The sequence below is a fragment of the Pocillopora verrucosa genome, chromosome 10, assembly GCF_036669915.1.
Source record: "Pocillopora verrucosa isolate sample1 chromosome 10, ASM3666991v2, whole genome shotgun sequence".
NCBI classification, from domain to species: Eukaryota; Metazoa; Cnidaria; class Anthozoa; order Scleractinia; family Pocilloporidae; genus Pocillopora; species Pocillopora verrucosa.
In genome coordinates this window covers 1,909,326-1,930,527 of record NC_089321.1, presented here as the reverse complement: position 1 = coordinate 1,930,527, position 21,202 = coordinate 1,909,326, and the positions used below count along the sequence as shown (strand labels likewise).

General features: G+C 37.1%; 1 protein-coding gene across 1 annotated transcript; it reads left to right on the top strand.

Moving 5' to 3' along the window:
• Nucleotides 1-33: 33 nt before the first annotated feature.
• On the top strand, nucleotides 34-21,035 carry LOC131791157 (vacuolar protein sorting-associated protein 16 homolog). The gene is made up of 25 exons (XM_066173616.1): nucleotides 34-194; nucleotides 689-777; nucleotides 1,891-1,997; nucleotides 2,990-3,118; nucleotides 3,384-3,528; nucleotides 5,068-5,183; nucleotides 6,073-6,195; nucleotides 6,912-6,967; nucleotides 7,572-7,651; nucleotides 8,562-8,651; nucleotides 9,926-10,002; nucleotides 10,604-10,729; nucleotides 11,227-11,354; nucleotides 11,842-11,877; nucleotides 12,344-12,452; nucleotides 13,238-13,372; nucleotides 13,729-13,837; nucleotides 15,904-16,001; nucleotides 16,715-16,819; nucleotides 17,426-17,503; nucleotides 17,915-18,016; nucleotides 18,474-18,541; nucleotides 19,011-19,107; nucleotides 19,464-19,567; nucleotides 20,277-21,035. The coding sequence occupies exons 1-25, from the start codon at nucleotides 145-147 to the stop codon at nucleotides 20,419-20,421; spliced, it is 2,502 nt and encodes an 833-aa protein (XP_066029713.1). The 5' UTR covers nucleotides 34-144; the 3' UTR covers nucleotides 20,422-21,035.
• The last annotated feature ends 167 nt before the right edge of the window (nucleotides 21,036-21,202 follow it).

The window sequence follows — 21,202 nt, the reverse complement described above, 5'->3', positions numbered from 1 at the left end:
AACACTGCAGACTTGTAAAAACAAAATGGCAGTCGCGAGAGGAGGGTCGTGTACTGTGTTTTAAATTTACCCAATGACTGCACCATGTAAACACGTAAAAGATAATTAGGGCCGTCAGGACATTTTTGTAAGCTTGAAGTGAAGATGGCGCACGTTACTGTGGACTGGATCCCTCTTGGAAAGGTGTATTACAGGTGAGGTTTTTTCCAATTGTATACTTTCAAGCTCTCTTTATTCATTTCGATTCTTGACCTACGATTTTTAAGCGTAACGGATATATTTTTGTGGTGCGTAAAATAATAGCAAAAATTGGCTTATTTCAATGGGAAACCTCATGAAACGAAATATAACGGAATGATAATTGTACGATCTCAGAGAGGGGTGGGGGGGGATCCTGCGTTCGCTTCACGCATATCAAAAAGTAGAAACAACGCATCTCGAAAAATCGCAGTAACAATTTTAAGGTTCATGTATGGAAAGAAATCAAAAATTCACTGATCATAGTGTTTTGATTTGGTATTTTCACAGGTCAAGAAAATTAAAAATTCTCAAATTTCGCACAACAGAAAGACCTCTTTCACTCCCCTCTTCACTTTACTTTCCCTAGGGTGCTGACAAGGAGAATTTGTATTTGACACCAGTTACATGAAGATTAAAAATTATGTTTCCTTTATTTTGTTGTCTGTAGAAAAATTGAGTTATATAGCATGGCCTGGCAAGAAGCTGTGGATCTTTCTAAGTTTACTATAAGTGCTGCTCCATTTGGGGGTCCAATAGGTAGGTGAAAATTTCTTTCATTTAATGGTTATTTCTGATAATTCCTTGCTTAGTTTCCTTCTGTCATTTCTCTGATGATAGCCAATTACTTGTCTGGTATATAAGATCATTGTTATCTGAGGAGTGACAGGCTGAGCAAGTTTAGTGTAAATTTTACTCTGTGTGAGTGTATGACATAGTAGCCGAATGGTCAGTGGGCTGGACTGTGGGTTAAAAGGTCCAGGGGCCTGTTTTGCAATGGTCCCAATAACTTGATAGGTCCACAAAGCTATTTTAATTTTTGGTCCATGTGGGGGTTCCAAAGGTTTTTAAATCAGTGCAAAAAACTATCAGTTAAAGAAACAAAAGGGACTGGTAAAGGTGCCAGGAACCGCCTCTCTATTCTTTAAATTTCAATTTTAATATATGGTTTTGGCCTGTTAAGTTACAAGGACTTTCACAAAATGGGCCTCAGGTAAGAGACCTGGCCAGGTCATTGTGGCGTATTCTTTAAGGCAAAACACTCTACTTCCACGGTGTCTCTCTTGCCTTAGAGCTTAAACGGGTACAGGTAAATTTTCAGGGAAGCCTGATGAAGTGCTGGGGGGATAACCTTGTGATGGACTGACATCCCACCAGAAATGGGGGAGTGGGGAGTAGTAATACTCCTTGTCACTTCAAGCCATGGAAACCAGGTTAAGCTCTGGCTGGATGGGTCACTTGGCTGAAGAACAGACTTAACCCTTTAACTCTCATGATCTCATTACTAATTCTCCTTACTCTCTGCCAAATGATTCTCATTATGTTAGTTTGGAGAATTTGGTACTGGATCAATTAATAATCCCATAATTGATATTTTTCTGTATTCTCATCACTTGTCTGCATGATATCATACAGATATAGTAAGGAGAAATTCTGTCTTGGTAACTCATGGGAGTTAAGGGTTAACATACCCTCTTTCCTATATGTACTCAGCTCATTTGCTCACCAGTTATCTTTTACAGTACTGAAGATCTCAGTGTCTATCTTGATTCCAAACAAGGGAATTGTCACAGGCTAAGTTAAAAGTAAATTGAAGAATTTCATGAAGAGGGAACTCAGTACTAATTTTCATGTTGCATTAAACACTTGCAGCTCTGGTGAGAGATGACAAACATTTTGTACGAGTCCATGGATCATCTATTAACAAGCCAGTGATTCATATTTTTTCCTCTGCTGGAAAGGAACTTGCCTCTGTCAAGGTAACCTCAAGCTCAAGTTTGTATCTACGTAGTTATGATTTAAATTGATTCCTTATATCACCATTTAAGTCATTTAAAAACTACTCTTCTCCATTTAAAGCTCCAAAGCATAACAGTGCCACCAAATTCAGTAGCATAATTTTTTTCTTCTGTAGAAAAACTGCTTCAAATTGTAATTCTTATAACATTAACCCCTCAACTCTCAAGATCTGTTATTATTAGTAATATTGACAATAACTAATTCCTATTCTTCCATCTAGCTGTAACAAATTTGCTTTAAAATTAGTTTAGAGAATTTGGCGTTGGATCAAAGAAACTCCTCCCTAAGAAGTTTGAATATTATCATAACCTGTTTGTTGGATGATGTGTATTTTTCCGAGATTGAAAGAGTTAACCCTTTGACTCCCAGATCAAATTTGTAATTCTCCCTACTGTCAACCATACAAATTCTTTTAATGTCAATTCAAAGAATTTAGTATTGGATCAGCTAATGATCCCTAACTTGATATATTTCTTTATTCTCATCACTTATGTGGTTGATATTGTATTGATATTGTAAGCAGAAATTCTGTCTTGGTCACTTCTGAGATTGAAAGAGTTTAAGAAGTTTCCTTCCTTACCTGAGCTTGCTAGGGTAAAGAGGGAAACTTCTGACAAATCTGATAGATTAGACTCCTTCTGACCCATTGTTAGTATAATTCATATGTGGAAACATTTTTGTTTGCTAGTCTAAAGGCAAGAATCTTTGAACTAGTTTACAGTAACTCAAAGAATTTTTCCTTTTTCCCTTTAATTTATAAAAATGCATGGCTGTTATCAACAAGGTTGAAAGTAGGAATGTCATTTGGCTTAATTAAAGAGTCCCCTCTTTTTTACATATGTTGTGGTTAATAAGAGATGTGTCATAAAGAAAAGTTTTTATGCAATAAGTTTTTTCCTTTTTCTCAAAGCTGGTGTATTATCTTCATGATCTCGTGTTTTATTCTCCTTAGTGGGATGCAGGCTCAATTGTTCAGATGGGTTGGTCTGTTACTGAAGATCTTCTGTGTGTAGCTGATGATGGCACTGTCTTGGTTTATGACATTCATGGTGCCATCAAGAAAACTTTAACCATGGGACAGGTTGGAAATATGAAAATGATTTTTGTCTCAACTACAGTGGTGTACATTTTTAGCATACAGTGTACATATAGTATTACATGTACCTTTCACGACCACTTTAAATAATTTCTTTGAATCCATGGGCCTTTTGTTTTAAGAATCTTGAAATCTGGTTTTTATGTGTATATTTTTCTAAAAAAATTTGGAATGACTAAATTTCCTGATTGATTCTTAGGATATCAGAATTCACCTCACCAAATTGCTTACAGTACTTTCTTTTTTTTAGGATGCCAAGGAATCAAAGGTTATTGATTGTAAAATTTATAGCTTTGCTGGACGGACAGGTATAGCAGTACTGACTGGTAGCTACCACTTTTACGTGGCCAACAATGTGGAAGAGGTACGAAGTCGACGGTTTTTTGACCCCCCAGGTAATAAATTTTACCTATCATGTTACTGCCATTTGAGTGTGTAATTGTGCAAACTTATCATCCAGGGCCAGGTTGTTCAAAGTTGGGTTAAGATAACCTAGGGTTAGTGTGAAATCTGATTTTAGATTTGGAAGCTTTAAAAGAAAATTCAATACCTTTCCTTTTGGCCACAGTTCGATGATTGGATGTCCTAAAAAGGAACAGAGGAAATTATCTGAAAAAGGCTTTCGAACAAAGGAATAAAGAAATCCAGATTGAAATTTAACACTAAGTTAGCACTAATTGGACTCAAACAACCAGGCACTGCCTTGTCAATAAGAAGGTACTCTGATACTCTTTCTCTGACCCATCTTTCATATGCAAATGATGTTTGCATGTTTCGCTCCAACGAATGTGTAATTAATGTAAGTGTAAAAATGCTCAAAACTAACCTTTTGACTTCTATGCAAATGACAAAAAAGAATTCAGGACTTGAGTTTTTCTTTTGCTTGCTATGCTGACACAAAGGAATGCATGTGCTTTTAATCATGTCGCATGTCACATGCAAGAGTTATGTAAAAGCTAATCAGGCACTTTAAGAGGATAAGAATGCAATTATCGCACAGCACCTTCTCGTCAAAGTAAATTTTGTTTCCATGATCTGATGGCAAGTTATTGAAAACTTTGTGCAGAAAAAATTTAAACTTACAGGCAAGAGTTAATATTTCATTGGGGTTGATATTTTTTTCTCTACAATTTTTTTGTCAATTTTGTACTTTAATAAGCCAGGTACTCTGTTCTTAGTAGACGGGTCTGGTGCCCAGGACCCAACTTCTAATAAAAACCCTGATTTTCTAAAGTTGCCATTTGGCAACCTAAAATTGCAGATTGGTAAAAAGGCAGACAAAAAAGTTTTTCTTCTCTGGAGGAAAACAAATAAAAGAAAAGATGGAAAAGGATGTTTACTTGCAGTATAACCTATGAGTAATAATTATTTCATGCATATCTTTGCCTTGTTTTAACTTCAGTGAGTGAACTCCTTGAGTAATAAATTGTAATAGGTAATTTGTTAGTAAAATACATGTGTAAAGATTAAATAAGTAAATTAATCATAATGATAATAATAATTATTATAATAATAATATTAATAATAACAGGATTAAAGGAAAAAAAAAAGAATTGGCATTGTAACCACTAAAGATTAGTACTGTGAGTATTGTTACTATTGCTAGTATTGCTGTGTCCCTCCATGGTTATTAACATTATTCTAATTGTTCTTTTATTGGAAGTTGTTGTTGTACGCTTGATTGATAAAGAAGGTTTGGAAATGAAAATCTAAATAATTAAAATTATGATAAAAAGTTAAATTGTGATAGTACATTGTTTATAACTGTTAATCCCAGCTTGCCAAACTGGAAACTATGGTCGCAAAATAGATGCCAAAATTGTTGTCGTCTTACCATGGTGAGCAGAATGATTGCAGCTTGGAGCGCTGTCATCCACAATGTGACATTATGACACAGTGATGATACAAGTTTCCCTCTATTGAATTTTTGATAGGGTTGGATGCCCCACCAAGCAGCTGGGTGATAATGCCTCATGAGAGAGGTTCTTCTTTGCTTGTGGCAATTGATCATCTCCTTTACCTTACAGAAAAAAGTCAATGTAACAGACAGGTTCGTTAACACTTAACACCCTAACATCAGTATGCATATTCTCTATACTGTTCTCTATACCTTTCCTCAGGTGCTGGCAAGGAGAATTTGTTTAACAATCAAGAGCTTTTTTAGTTGGTGATCATTTCCTTCATTCTCGTGACCTTAATGTGTGATTCAGGGGGGATATTGTAAGGAGAAATTAGATGTTAGTCACTCTTACGGGGTCAAAGGGTTGATAAATGCACATATGCATCCTTTTTTTGGAAACAAAGTTCTAGAACAGCCTTAGCTTCATATTCATCACTGCAAGGAGGAAAAGATAGGAGGGCCCAAGTAAATCACGTGGAGGCTTACTAGAAATTCACCTCCTGCTTACTAGTCATGAAAAAAAAAAAAAATGAAAAATGTATTTTCCAGGTAGGAAGGTGCCTGAAAAATGCTGTCAGTGACTTCTGATTGACTGCTAGATTCTCCTTCCAGATTGTCTTGTATTTCCTTGTGGAACAGAGGGAGAATTTGATGTTGCCTCAAAAGTCACTCAGTGCTTCATTTTTTTTCACTTAGAACACCATTTTCTTAGTAAGCCTAGAGACAAATTGTGTGCATTCTTTGTGACCCCCTACCTACTACTTTCAGTTTAATATGTAAATAAGAAAACACTAGAAATGCTTGGTACAGATTGTTAGCACATTGACTTTGCATTTTTTGCTTCAAAGGTATCTAAATGGCAAATTTAATGGTAAAAGATAAAAATAGAAAATGATTCAACAACTAGGAAAACTTTGAACAAATAATAACAAACATTTCACCCAAGTGGAATTAGAGTGTATTACCTTGTAGAAATGGAACTAGAAAAAAGAAACACTTATAATACTCAATGTATGTTGTGTTTATTGTTGTCATCCAGACTGTAAATTTCAAGGAAGGACCAGTAAATTCCATTACAGAGATGGCAGTATCTTATAACTGTGAATACCTGGCAATGTTCACAGATACTGGATTGCTATGGATTGGATCTGCAGATTTGGAGGTTTTTTATTTTTACTTGTTTGTGACTGAATGAATTAATGACTTAGTGACTGGTTGATGGATTGATTGATTGATTGATTGATTGACTGATAAATTGATTGAATGATTGATGGATTGATTATCTAATTGATGAATTGATAAACCAATTGACTGATTGACTGATTGATTGATCAATTGAAAGATTGATTAATGGATAAGTTAAGTGAGAGATTGTCAATAGTAGATTTTTTAATCACTCACACTATTTTTAATTGCTATTTTAAACCCTTTTTATCTTGGAGGGATAACCTTTAAAAGTATATGTTGAAGGGGTGATGTCAAGTCATTTTGAAATGACTTTAAAGTTGGACTTAAATGATACTGAACATAAGTTTAAGGCAAGACTTTTTTTTAAGATTAACAAAGTCTGGCATACACTGTAGCTCTTTTTGCTCCATAACTCCAGTAGGTGATCAATGAATAACTTCTCAGTTCAATTTCAATACAATTTACAGCAATCAGATGACAAGAATACACACATTTGCTGGCTGGAACTCCCCCTCTTGAAATTACACCAAACTGTCTTGAACTGTTTTATCAGGAAATGTATAACAGCTGACAGAGAAAATTGCTATTTAGATCTTTGGAGTTAATTGTGGAGGTCTAGTCTCAAAAACCACCCAAGGCTTGTAGACAGACTCCTTAACAAACTGTGTATGTCCTTTCTGTTTGCAATAGAAAGTCTACTGTGAGTACAGCACTGCTTGTCTTTCAAGACCCAAACAGCTGGCATGGTAAGCTGTCTGACATATTTTAGTTTCTAGCCTGGTTGGGATGGGTAGAATATGGGATGGGAAAATAGTTTAGAACTTTTATGCAGTTGTGACTTCATGGAGTTAACTACATTGTATTAAGGACAACTTCGATTGGGTGAAAGAAAATGTGTGAACCATTTGTGGTAAGTGTAGAACAAAATATCCCCTAGGGAGATGCAAACCCCTGATAACCCTGATTTGACAGTCAATCTTACTAGTAACTGAGCAATTTTTTTTTTTGTTGGGGGGAGGAGAGTGGGGGTATGGCAAACACGTCTTTTGAAGGGGGAGATAACTCTAGTTTTCAATGGATAAATTAGCCTATAGGAGTTGACAAAATGTACTATGATACCCACCGGATAGAGATTTATCCAGAAGATAGCATTAAGCACCCTTCATGCAACCATGGCCAAATGTTGGTTACTCCAAGCCTGTTCCTGGCATGTAGTTAACAAAACAGAAAAAAAATAATAAATGGTGCAATAGTAATGGTGGAGTGAAAAAGCAGGTAAGGCTTGGGTTTTGTTGGGCTCTTTGCCTGGAACTGCCTAATCCTCTGATCCTCAGTTTTCTTACTTCGCAGGTGTGCCATGGGTGCAGTCATCTGTTACTGGGAAGATTATTTAGATGTGATTGGACCAACAAAAGACACTGTTCGATATCCTTTAAACAAATGCTGTTTTAAGAGCACTTAGAGATTCAACTCTCTCTTGGTCAATATCTGTGAAAATGATGTTGCTAACAGCTTCAGTCCCTCCAGATGGATGTGATAAAAGCAAGAACTTTGAGATTTTACTCCTTAGCTGTTTGAAAGGATTAGTATGGTGTTCTTTTACTAAATTCTTCCAATGATTTTTATACCTTGTTATACAGACGGGCATTGATACTTACATTTATTTCCATGATAAACCATCATTGGCACATCAGTTAAATCTTAGATCCTGTGAGTTTAAGGGTTCATTGGTTACTCAACTGGGTATTTCTGTAAACATTTATAAGAAACTGTACAGCTTATACAAAATTTTAAATCTGTTTATTTAGAGTTAGAGTGCTTTTTGATCAAATATTGTAAAATCAAAACTTTCCGGTGATCACGTCTAACCAGAACAGAGGTGAGCATTTGCAAAGAACAAAGGAGACCTCAAAGTAAATGTAAGTCAACAATAGTAACCCTTTAACTCCCATGAGTGACCAAGACAGAATTTCTCCTTACAATATCAATACAATATCAACCAGATAAATGATGAGAATAAAGAAAAATATCAATTTGAGGATAATTAGTTGATCCAATACTAATTAGAATTCTCTGAACTAACTTTATTGTATAGTTGACAGTAAGGAGAATTACAAATTTGGTCTGGGAGTTAAAAGGTTAAATGCAGGAAAATCTGGACGACCATGTAATTGGTTTTAGTCTTAATTGTTATACATGTATGGAATGGTAAAAGTTCTTTTAGACAAATTGCAGAGCATAGTGAAGGGAATTGATGCAGTCTTGGGTTTCTTTTGTGACTTAGAATTGAAGTTTGCTCAGTAGTTTTATGATGCATTACCTTGACAAATGCGACATATCAGATGGACAGCACAGTGCACTTGGTACAGGAAGTGGATGGAGTGAGAATTATTGGCAAAGAGACTCATGAACTGTTGCAGAAAGTTCCTGGTAAGTCATGCAATGTGTTTCGACATGTTAAACTACCCTTTTGTGCATTAAGTCTACTTGAGTTAACCCTTTAACTCCCAGGAGTGATCAAGACAGAATTTCTCCTTACAATATCAAGCAGACAAGTGATGAGAATAAAGAAAAATATCAATTAGGGGATTATAAATTGATCCAATACCAAATTCTCCATGCTAACATCACAAGAACTGTATGGCAGACAATAAGGAGAATTACTAATGAGATCTTGGGAGTGAAAGGGTTAATAACGATTTTTCTATTCCTCTACCCCCTTTGTATTCTTCTGTATTCTCGCGCGTGATTTCACAAATTAGTCAATCACATAAAAGAACTCGAACGTTGACTCTAGAAAACCGACGTGGACACTTTTCGCGTACTTTGTTGTTTGTTTTTTCACGGAGTTAAGCTGTTTTTGAGCTTTCGTTCGCGCAAATTTGTTGCCCCTTTGTGTGGAATTTAAGAAGTTTTGGAGTTTTTATTTTAGCCAAATGTTGTGGTTCATTTAACAAGTTTAATACATGTTTTCGACGGAGTTTGGGCTCAAGCCTCTTTTTTCGTAAATGGGTTTTTTACAGGCACTGTGAAAATAAAGTGTTTTTCCTTTATTCCTTATTTATGATCAGGACTCGGCCAGATCTCGTACCCAGAACTCCCGACCGGGAGTTCAGAGCAGTAACCATTCGGCGCCGCGTCTCCCACATAAAATGATACTTAAACAAAGCAAGATTTATACCACATGACAGATCGTTTCATTGTACTTGCCTTTTACTTTGAATGTACTTTTTTGTTACCCTTTTGGCTCTAATAATTACCCAACTGCATTAAAAGGCCCTGGTTGTTTGAAGCTTATGTTAGGCTAGGCCAATTGATTCACCAGAGGGTTTGTGTTGCAAGGGTAGAACCAGAGCGAATAGCAAACTCCTTGGCCAAAATGAGGCAAACAAACCGAACTACCCTCACGCACCTATTAACACTTCTTGGAGACCAATGCATTGTTTGAATACTTCGCTAAAGAATGCACTTACGGGAAGGAGGAGCAAGATCAAATGGGCAAGTCAGCAACAGAGAATGCAAAGCAAAAGCACAGTATCCCCTCCCCTCTTCTTTTCCTTCATTCACGCAAAGTGTATGGAGCATCTTCTTAAAATATTTAGTTCGGAAAGTATGTATACAACATCATAAGAAACTTCACCTTAGCAATATCACCGACTTTTAACTTTCTCTTTTTTTTCATTTGTCATCCTTTCAATTGCCAGCGGCAGTGGAGCAAGTGTTCAAAATTGGTTCAATGGAACCTGGGGCCATGTTGTATGATGCATCTAAAGAATTTGAGGCAAGTGATTACAAATTACAAGTTGATCTCACTGTGCGACATACTGTCAGTTTATTTGTTGAGTTTTTGTTCGATCGATCTCAATTTATGGTTAAGATTACGAAGTTCACTGAGCCACGTGCTAAATGTGTGGGCGTGGACGGGTTGAACACATGAATTCGATTCCTCTTTGTTAATGTCAGAGAAAGGAAAGAACGAAACAAGAGGAAAAAGTATTCCCTGATGATTTGACTTACCCTGAATATTCATTTTGTAAGCTCCTGAGAGATGCTTTTGTGGTTTTACCGTGGAACTTTGTCAAACTTCAGTCTCGAAAGACAAGAGCTGTGTTTTCACAGCTCCCCAAACTTACAAACGTATTAAGGCCTATTTACACGGCACGACTTTGTCGCATGCGACAAGCTTACGACAAGCTTACGACAGGCCTACGACATGACTTAAGAGTCGTAAGCGAGTTGTAGGTTTGATTTACACGAAACAATTCGTGTCGTAAGCCTGTCGTAAGCTTGTCGCATGCGACAAAGTCGTACCGTGTAAATAGGCCCTTATAGTCCCAATATTCAAGTGTCACCTCTCAAGAAACACTTTTTTATGGCTGCAGAAAAAGAGTGCTAGAGCCGAGGAGTACATTCGCATGATCAAGGATCGACTTCCAGAAGCTGTACAGCAGTGCATCCACGCAGCTGCAGGAGAGTATGAGCCTGCAGTACAAAGAGGTCTTTTGAGGGTAAATAAACTCTTAATTTTTTGTTTTGATTGGAGTTATTATTAGCAGAGTTTGTAGCTCGTTGTTGCTGACCAGTTCAAGTTTTAAAATTTGTCTTGAGTGATTCTTGATACTTGTTAAACAAAAATCTGATATTTGAAAAGAACGTAGGCATAATCTATTACTCCGTGCTCAATTGATTTTTGGCGGAAAGGACAGAGAGTTTTTTTACACTCTCAACGCAGTCCTTAAGTATTTTAATTGACGCATAATGTAATCATTTAAAAAAATAGAGCTTTCAACAATTGTCACAAGCTTGTATCGTGTTTGCAGCCGGATACTGTTTGTTCAACAAAGCTGCAGAAATCTATTTTGCGCGTGTGGTCCTATTGAAAGCTTCATTTGATACAAGCCTTTTTGTCATGAGATAGCGTGAGAGAATTGTTTAATCTAGAGTTCGATCGTCTTTGCTGTCTTTATTGTTCACTATTGTGAGCTACTTCCTTTTTGCCTTCCAGGCCGCGTCATTTGGTAAAAGCTTCTTAACTGACACGTCTCCGCAGGCATTCGTGACAATGTGTAGAACTCTGAGAGTTTTAAATGCTGTGCGGGACTACATGGTCGGTGTGCCACTCACATATGGCCAGTATCCTTTTAAAGACTTTGAAGTGATCAACAGTCAACTTCTTGCAGCAGTTTTATTACGTTACCTAGCAAAAAAGTGTTGATAATTTATCAAAGTATCAGCGGAAGGATTGGAACTTGACATAACACATTCCTGATCCCATCTTGGAAGTTTAAGGATCAAGGAATACAATGTTATGCTCATGATTCGATTGAATTCCTATTAGAAAATTTTCAGGAAAAGTTGAAGTTTGATTTGGTTTCTACCTGGTCACTGTCGCAGATTTATCTGCGTTAAAATCTAGAAAATCTTGAAGGAAACTAAGGGACGCAAAAAAATACGTACTGGAAAATGTTTAAAAGACTAAGTAAATTGCATTTGGGTAATCGTGGAAAATGATAGCTTCGCACGCAGACGTTTTTGGGCTTGCTATGCATAACATGTTGGAGGAATGCGTGACGTGTCTGTGCTCTCTTATTCCACGTTAAGACCTTAACACAGTCTGTAGACTGGAGAAGCTTATAATGAAAACCCTGATCGACAGGTAAGAATGCGGTTTCGCATTTTAAACTTTTTTGAGTTCATACCCTAAAAAATCGGCTGTGACTTGATCATATTGTTAGCGGACGTTTACGTAGCATGAAGCTATCAGATTTTTAAAATTCTTCTTTCCTTGAGGCCTTTGAAGAAGGAAAAAGTCCCGATCATTGCCTTCTATTTCTTTAGTATGGAAATTATTGGAAAGAGGAAACTACCCTACATTTGTTTCCTGACGTATTAAAAGTTCTTTGGTTAATAATCGTGTTTTTAAATCAGTTTATTGGCTCAAGTATTTCATTTGTTTATCATGTTAAATATTGGCTCATTTAGGTAATTTTAAGGGAATATTACATCAACTGAATTATCGGTCTTGAGAGTGTATTAAGACGTGAACTTAAGTAATAAATTTACGTCTTAATCGTGTGAGTTTTATTTAAGTGAGATTATTTTACTCATTTCTCTTCTTTTAGACTTGTTTTACGACGTCACTACTGTCTGGCCATTCGGATCTGCGATTATTTAAAGATTCCTAAAGGGGAAGGAGCCAGTCGTATTCTTGGACACTGGGCTTGTTATAAAGTATGCTTCTAATTAAGAGGCGCTTGTATTAAGGAAATCATGGTGCACACTGATTTTTCGCTGTTCTTGATTGATAATACTAAAAATGACTTAACCCTTTAACTCCCGAAATGTGTTTGTTAATTCTACACTCTAGCTGCTACACATTACCTTGTAAGTTAGGTACGATAATTTGGTGTTTGATCAAGATAACAACTTCTACCTGATAAGTTCTACTATTCTTACCACCTATTTGTTGAATAGCGTTTGGGTATCATGCAGGGAAATTACATGTTAATCACCCCTAGGAGCTAAAGGGTTAAACGTAATGTTTCCCTATTTGTGGTTCAAAAGGCATTCTGTCGTAGACTAAGAATGGGTTCTTAGGATTGTTTTCTTTGTATGAAGTGTACACAGTTGCTCCACAGTTTGTTATGATTATTACGTTCACTACGTTTTTAACTTTCCTTCTCTCTTTAAGTTCCACAAATCTTGACGTCTAGCATTACATTCCAATTAATCAAAGTATACCATCTGAATTCACTTGGTCAGAAAAACTGAAAAGTAGGCCTATTTCAAATCACAAAGAAAAATTCATTTGTAAAAGTAACGATTTATCAGTTACTTTCCTAGAAATTTCCTAGCAATATCTAATCAATCATTTCTCGCCTTTCCCAAGATACTTACGGTGCAAATGGTTAGAATTTTCAATGTCACCACCTCTTCAACCAAATCGTTTCAGTTTTTATGATTAAATGGTCTGTTGTTATTAACTAATTGATAAGACTCCTATCATCTTCCGTCAGGTTCAACAAGCAAATGTTGATGACGAGGAGATAGCTCGAGCCATCAATTCCAAACTCGGAGAGACCCCTGGGATATCCTACTCGGAGATCGCGTCCAAAGCAGTGGACTGTGGGAGAACCCATCTTGCTATCAAGGTTGGTCCTGCTGTTTTAACAAAATGATCAAGAAGGATTTTCTCCTCACACGCAAGATGGAAAAGTCTTGGGGTCTAAAATGCATGTAGTGTCTATTCGCTTTTTGTGCCCTTTCTTAGTGATTTCCATGTTCAGTTTCATTTATGTGTAAAGTCGAAGGAAACATCGCTGAGCTGTCAATAATGATTTCCAAAACGATACCACCAATGAAACTCCCCAACTTGGAGCGATACTAGTGAAACTCACTGAATGAGAACAATGTGACGAGATGCAATTGCAAAGGAAAGGTTATAGAGTAGTTGCTTCACATGGCCTCAGGTTTTAAGGATCTTACAGTATATCTCTTTTTCTAACAGCTGCTGGACTATGAAGCAAAGGCTGCTGATCAAGTCCCACTGCTCATGCGTATGAATAAAGATGACTTAGCGCTTGATAAAGCGATCATGAGTGGTGACACAGACTTAGGTAAGCAATGAGCATGCGCACTGGTATCAGCAGATAGCCCTTAGGAGTTAAAAGCAACTGGTTTACTGCGATAAAACAATGTCAGTAATACTCACTTCCGTTCCCACAACTGAGAAAGTTTATTTTGTCAAACTTGCGATTAAATTATTACTTTAAAGTGATTCCTACCCTGAGGATAAACAAGTTTGATTGATGTCACCTTTGATTTAAATTTGCTACTATTGGAAACAAGACTCTGTAAGATTCTTAACGAAGGTTTTCTTTACAAGAATAATAATAATAATAATAATTTATTAGTTGTATAGCCCTATTCACATGTACAGATCAATAGTGCTTTACACTGAATAAAAATTAAAAACCTTATATATCTAAATAAAAATTTACAATAGTAATGGTAGCTAAAAATATATAAGAATAAATTATTTTAATGTAATATATCTGAGTTAATGATTACAAAAAGCTTCATTAAACAGAAACGTTTTAATAGCTTTTTTAAATTTATCCAAACACTTAATCATTCTAATTTCATGAGGAAGTCTGTTCCATAAGTATGGTGCTGCTGCCTGAAAAGACCGATCTCCAAATGTCTTCAGCATCTTACCCTTAGGGGGCTCTAAGTAAAGACCGTCATTAGATCGAAGACAATAAGAAGATTTTGATTTAATAGATATAAGGTTGTTAATATATAACGGAGCTAAATTATGAACCGCTTTAAAAGTAAGTAAAAGAATTTTAAATTTAATGCGAGCCTGGATTGGAAGCCAGTGTAACTCATATAGAATAGGAGTAATATGCGAGTACCTTCCAACGTTCAATAGCAGTCTTGCGGCTGCATTCTGTACACGTTGTACTCTAGCTATCAGTTACTTTGAGGCACCATACAAAAGACTGTTACAATAATCTAATCTATTCGTTATAAACGCATGACCTAAAGTATGGAGACTGTCTTCGTGTAAATATTTCTTAATGCTTCTAATGTTATGAAGATAAAAGAATGCAGATTTGCAAATATTTGTAATATGCTTAGACATGCTTAGGTTAGCATCCAACCAACAGCCTAGATTTTTAACCTCGGAGCTATTATTAATTACCGAGTTGCCAACGGAGATACTGATTGGCTGTAGTTTAGATAATTGTTGTTTGGAGCCTATTAAAATCAGTTCAGTCTTGCTATCATTAATTAACAGTCTATCATGAATCATCCACTTCCTGATCTTTTCAATACAGTTCTCCATTGCTTGCAAGACTTGGTCTTGCGATGTAGTATTAGGTTTAAAACTCAGATATAACTGGGTGTCATCAGCATAACAATGAGCACAAGGAAGCTCGTGTTCAATGATCTTAAAGAGCTTGGATGCATATATAATAAATAGAATCGGTCCAAGACACGACCCTTGAGGAACTCCGCAGCCTAAATTGAATGGGTTAGATATCGATCCCTCGATGTCAACTTTTTGCATCCTGTACAGTTTAAAAGCGGGTCAGTGGAAAGATCTTGAGCCATAACGTCGAGTCTTGTACCAATATCAGTGATTTTTTGAACAAAGTACGAGCCCATCCTATTAGCTAATTCAAGCTTATCATCGCAAGGTGGTAGCACAGTGTTCTTTTTCCTTTGATTCAAAAGAGTTTTCACAGCTGCAAAGAGCTTTTTATGTATAATGTATAGTTTTAAACCCTGTGACCCCACAGAGTGACTAACATCTAATTTCTCCTTACATTATCACCCCTGAATCACACATAAAGGTCTGAGAATTAAGGAAATGATCACCTGCCAAATAGGGTTTTGATTTTAAAACAAGTTCTCCTTGTCAACACCCTGGAAATGGTACGGAGAACAGTATGGAGAATATGCATACTGATATTAGCGAGTAAAAGGTTAAGCAAACTCCTTAATTGGATATCTTAGCCGTTTTGTTTCCATCTAACCGCAAGTCCTGTCGCAAATCCGGTGATTTAAGCGTCTTTTTAGAGCCAATTTAACTTAAAGGGAAATTTGTTGATGACTTTTTTGTGATAAGCTATGCGTGACATTTGGAGGATGTAAACATGACGTATATTTTCAGTGTACATGGTTGTGATGCATTTAAAGGACAATTTGACTTTGGGAGAGTTCCTGATGGCCATACGTCACAGGCGTGTAGCCCTCAGCCTCTACATCAAGGTGAGGGTTTTAAAAATTGTGGATCAATTGCATGATAGCACAGCGAGGTGGTCCAAGTGGTTTTTGTACCTTGGACGTGTTCAATTTTAGCAGGTGTTTCCAAGGGCGTTAACATCAAGTTTCAAATTAATGTCTCATTGGCTTTAACTGAGAAATATCTCGTGAATTTACCCAAAGCTTCTGAAATTAAAATATGTTGTATGCATTGTTAATCAAATAGAATTAAGTTTGTTAAATTATTTTTACTTGACTGAGTGTCTAATTTAAGCTGCGATTCAGCTGTTGGGCATGCATGATCAGAGCCTTGTTTATAGAATGCCTGAATACGTGAAATACACCTGCAAACCTATTCTTGACGAACTGTTCCTCAGTGCATGTACACATTGCGCACCTTATGCCTTGCGTGCCATATGTACGCCTTGTGAGCCGATTTTTTACTTTCGTTATCCGGTCGTGAAGAAGGTGAGAAACCCAGGATGCATAAACGCTTTTCTTCACTGAAAATTGATACATGCAGCTTTTTGAAGACTTGTGATATGCTGACCGTTATCATCAAGACGACAGGAAAAGAAATACTGCTGTTCCAGAAATGTTTCTTGGAGTATAGATATCGAGCGTACATGTATGCTTTGCAACTTTATATCTATTTCTGTGAACCCATAAGTTCTAATCGTGTTGATATGTACGATTCGCGGACCTTTTTTCACTTGCAGTATTGTAAAGAACAAGACCGCCGCACACTCGTGGACTTGTTTTACCAGGACGATCAGTTTCTGAACAGTGGCAACGCGTTTGTTCAAGACAGCTACAGCGAAAAGGTAACGTCAGGATTTGATATTGGATACATAAGATGCATGCCTAATTATAAGGACTGAAATGCGACGGGTTTTAGAGCACAATTAAAGTTAAAGACTGGAACTTCCATCGTAGCGCGATGAGATTGCAAAAGTTCCGTTCGTCGGAAGCTTGCACCGCGGAAAAATAAATTTGTTCATGCAAAACGACATTTAACCTATTAGAGACTAGGAAAAATCAGTGTAAAGAGTGAGAGACCCGTCATTATTAATCGCCGAGGGTTGAAGGATTTTGCTTGTGTTACGATAATCATTTACCGGATCTCCCCATAAGGCTCTCTAAGATTCTTATGATACCCTCTCATTTATCAGTAAATTGTCAGTCAACTTTCTATAGTCCTCTTTTATACTCTGCCAGAGACGACTGATCCCTCCCCGCTCCGTTCCCCCCCTTCCCCCTCCCTCACGGGGAAGGTTGAAACATATTACGAATGACGTGCAAGATGCACAAAATGTGATGTAGTTCCATTGAATAAAAATAATAATGATAAGCCATGGTTATTGGTAACACTCTGTGGAAATACGGACCATCGAAAATTATAGCGAAGATTTCATTCCCCTTTCCTTTAGACGCTAGAAGCCAAGAATAAAACGTTGTCGAAGGCGCAGATGTCTTACCAGCAAGGGAACTTTACGTTTTATGCAAAGGTAAGTGTTGGTTATCTCGCGCCGTTATATCAAAGTCAATGTCTGGAATTCAATAATTCCTCGTGGGGAACTAAAGCCGTTTTTTCCAGTTTGTCACCTTCGCGAAAAAAATGTCTAAACATTTCTCTCCAGAGGTGAACAGTTTTTGATATTGTTGTAGCTGTTGTCAAAGAAAATATTTCAATGCCCTGGTCAGTGCTTGAACCATGGATAGAAGCAAACAAATTCACTCATTGATATGCGTCTTTTTTTGTTTTTTTGATTTGGATTCATTCTCAGTTTATTTATTTCCTTACGTGATGACATTTGGTCACGCGATAAGGATTTTTTTATAATAGTTTCTCTCAGTGGAGTGCAAAATAAACTTGTGGAGTGTATTGCAATCATTTCGAGGTTTTTGGTCTCATGTAGGCAACAGAAGAACACATAAAACTCATGGAATATCAAGATAAACTGACGGAAAAGTACAGAAAGACGTTCATGGATATGTCTTTAAGTGATACCATTTACCAGGTATGAATTCATGTAGCATCCAGACTTTAACTCCTAAGAAAGACTTACTTTAAACTTCTCCTTGTGATCCAAATATGATGCCTCGCAAACGGGTTGTAAGAATACACAAGCCTATCAGCTTGAGGTTGTTGCCTTGCTGTATCACCAAATACTCCTCCCTAATTTGCAAGGAAATGTTCGGCAGTCACTAGGGAGAATTAATAATTAGATCCTGGTTGTTAAAGGTTCAAAGTTGTGTGATTAGATGTGATTATGGGTTCAACCCCTGTTTAGTAGGAAATGAGAGGCGTTTATATTGATAGAAGCTCTTTAGAAACAAGGTTATCGCTTTTGCAGTGTTGGAATGCTTCAGAGAAAATCGTTTTTTGTTTTTCGTTCAATAATAATTAATTCATAGACAGTCTGAACCACCGAAACATCGACAACTCTTTCTAGAGAATACGTTGTTTTGTTGCAGTGTGTACTTCTCGGAGACTTAAAGGCAGCCGAACAATTGAAGAAAGAGTTTAAAGTTCCAGACAAAAGGTTTGTTGCTGAACTGTTCTCTTCGAATACATGGTGTGAAGCGAGCGCGAGGAAAGTGCGCGGCGAGCGAGAGGAAAGCATGAAGGGTAAGTCATTCGCGAGATGAGGAGTGCTCCTCCGCTCGCGCGTGTTTCGCCCCCCGCGCTGTCCTTGCGTTCGCCTTGCGCCTACCCCGCCCATTCCCTGCCCTCGCCTCGCGCCTCGGAGCGTCCGGAGTATTAATCGGAAGGTCGTAGGTTCGACTCCTACAGGAAGCACTCGGAATTCTTTTTCTCCGAGTGCGCTTATGTCATTCTCCGAGGAACATCTTCGTTCCCTTTTCTCTTCCCTTTAATCGCTGAAATCAGAGTTTATTTTCTTGCTTGATTTATATTCTGGTGATTCCAAAGCAGTCCTACCCAAATTTCACCGAACATTCAAGTAACTTAATGATAGTTTTATTAGCCTTCTATACTTTTTTATTGCACAGGTTCTACTGGCTGAAAGTTAGGGCACTTGCTGAAAGTAAAAGTTGGTTGGAACTAGACAGGTTTTCAAAAGCGAGAAAATCTCCTATAGGATATGAGGTGAGATTTTGCGTTTCTGAAGTAAGTTTTCATAACTTGCTCTCAAACTGTGTTTCATTCCTCCTCGATCCTGTCGCTCTTAAAGCAAACTGTTGTTACTTGAGTAAATCATCTTGTTGTGAACCCTTACATTCAGTTCTTGGTATTGCCCATTTTAGTTGTGTTGTGCTGAAAACTCTCTTGTTGGTGTTGTTTTTAGTGTAAGGTCAGAATTAGTCTTTGAGAAGTAGTTTTCAACGCCTTTTCTCTAAGGGTGTTGTTTATTATTATAATTTATTGAAGTTGTTACCAAAATACTCAGTTGTGGAGAAAGGCAACATTTCTGTGATTTTAAACGTTTTTCTTCCTTCATACAGCCATTTTTCGATGCTTGCCTTGAATTCGACAGCAAAATCGAGGCAGAAAAATACGTCCCTCGGGTTCTGCCAGAGAACAAAGTGGCCTGCTTTGTCAAACTTGGGTATGAAAACCTTTCTTATATTTCATTTCCCTTCTCCAGAAACCTTATGAATTTCATCGCGTCATCAAAAAAGAACACACAAAAATTTACTTTTAAACGCATTATGAAATCCAAAGAGAGACCAAACCATGCGAAACTGTCTAAAAGTGTGCAAGAAACTCGAAGATGAATGCCTTCGTTTTGGAAACAGCTTAGCAACATCGTGGTCCTATTGGCAGTCTTTGTTTGGTTCTGTAGGAAACTTGCAATCTCGCTATCCCTACAAAAATATATATGAGTCAAGAATGCCTCTTCTGTAGCTCCCAAATGTGCGAACAGATCACTAAGAGATAGAGAACCCAGTAACACTATGGTGAACTGTAATCATAGCATAAGCCGACCTTTTTTTCAGGTTATTCTTCAATCTTCACATTTGATTTCATTCTACTTGTTTTTGAAAGATGAAATTCATTTAGAATTTTTCTTTTGCGCATGAAAAAGCTTAGAGATGTTTCTAGCATATACAGGAAGGAATAACTGACAATTTGGGAAGGTCTTTTGAAACCAGTTTGAATTTTCGCGACCTCTTTCGAAGAAAAATTAAGTCACATGGACAAAGATCGTAACTAAAATTATCTTTCGGATATTTGTCTCAAACTTTGATGGTCAGTCTCAAGACAAACTGAAATTTTATAAACCCTTTAGTAACTGGTTTTATTTCTGTTCGCAGGAAATTCGAAGATGCGGCAGAAACGGCTTTTTCTCAGAAAAGCGAGGAGGGTCTGGATCTAGTTCTTGGAAAATGCGCATCATCAAATCGAACGCTAGCCAATCGTATTCAGGAAATGAAGGCTCATTTACGCCAGAGGCGATAACTTTTTATAGAGCGCAAGAAAGTGACCGAATATTTAATTTTAGAAAGTTTTCAATAAAACGAAGCGAAAAAATTAAAAATATTTGGGAAAATTAGATGTAAGACACAAAGGGCCGGTTATTTCCACGAGATCTGTTCGAAACCGCGGTTTTACGCAATCAGTGGGCCTTACAAGGTCTACATAAGAGGGTTGTTTTCATCAAATAATTGTGCTTTCACTGCTAGCTTTCAGCCCCATGGACTCTGTTAACAAAATTTAATGTTCAGATGAAAGATTAAGCTAAATTCAAGATAGTTTAGTGCGTGGTTTTGTTAAACGACCTCGGACTAAACTTTGTTTAAATAACCGGCCCAAAGTGATAGCAAGGTGAAGTCGCGTCACTCAGTCAGATTGACTTGCGCTTTCTGATTGGTCGACGGTCAACTCATATCTTAATTATCACATGCGAGATGCATTTAATACTGAAAACTGCATTTTTTTCCAAATTACCGCCGTGGTATTTTTGTCTCTGTTTCTAGAGTAGTTGGTTTGATAATCACTTGAGAAACTAGAGAAAAACAACTGTGAGATTTAGTGAAACTGTATCATTAAACATTACCTAGCAAAACTTGAAACTTGCGTGAAATTGGCCTTTTGTAACTAGTGGTAATCAGAGAAAGCGAATTGCGCTCGACTCTTGTTTGTTTGGTAGTGTGTTTTTTTTGTTGTTTTATTTTTTGTCGCTGTTGTTGTTTTTGTTTGTTTGTGTGTTCGTTTGTTTGTTTTCGTTCAGAGATTTAAA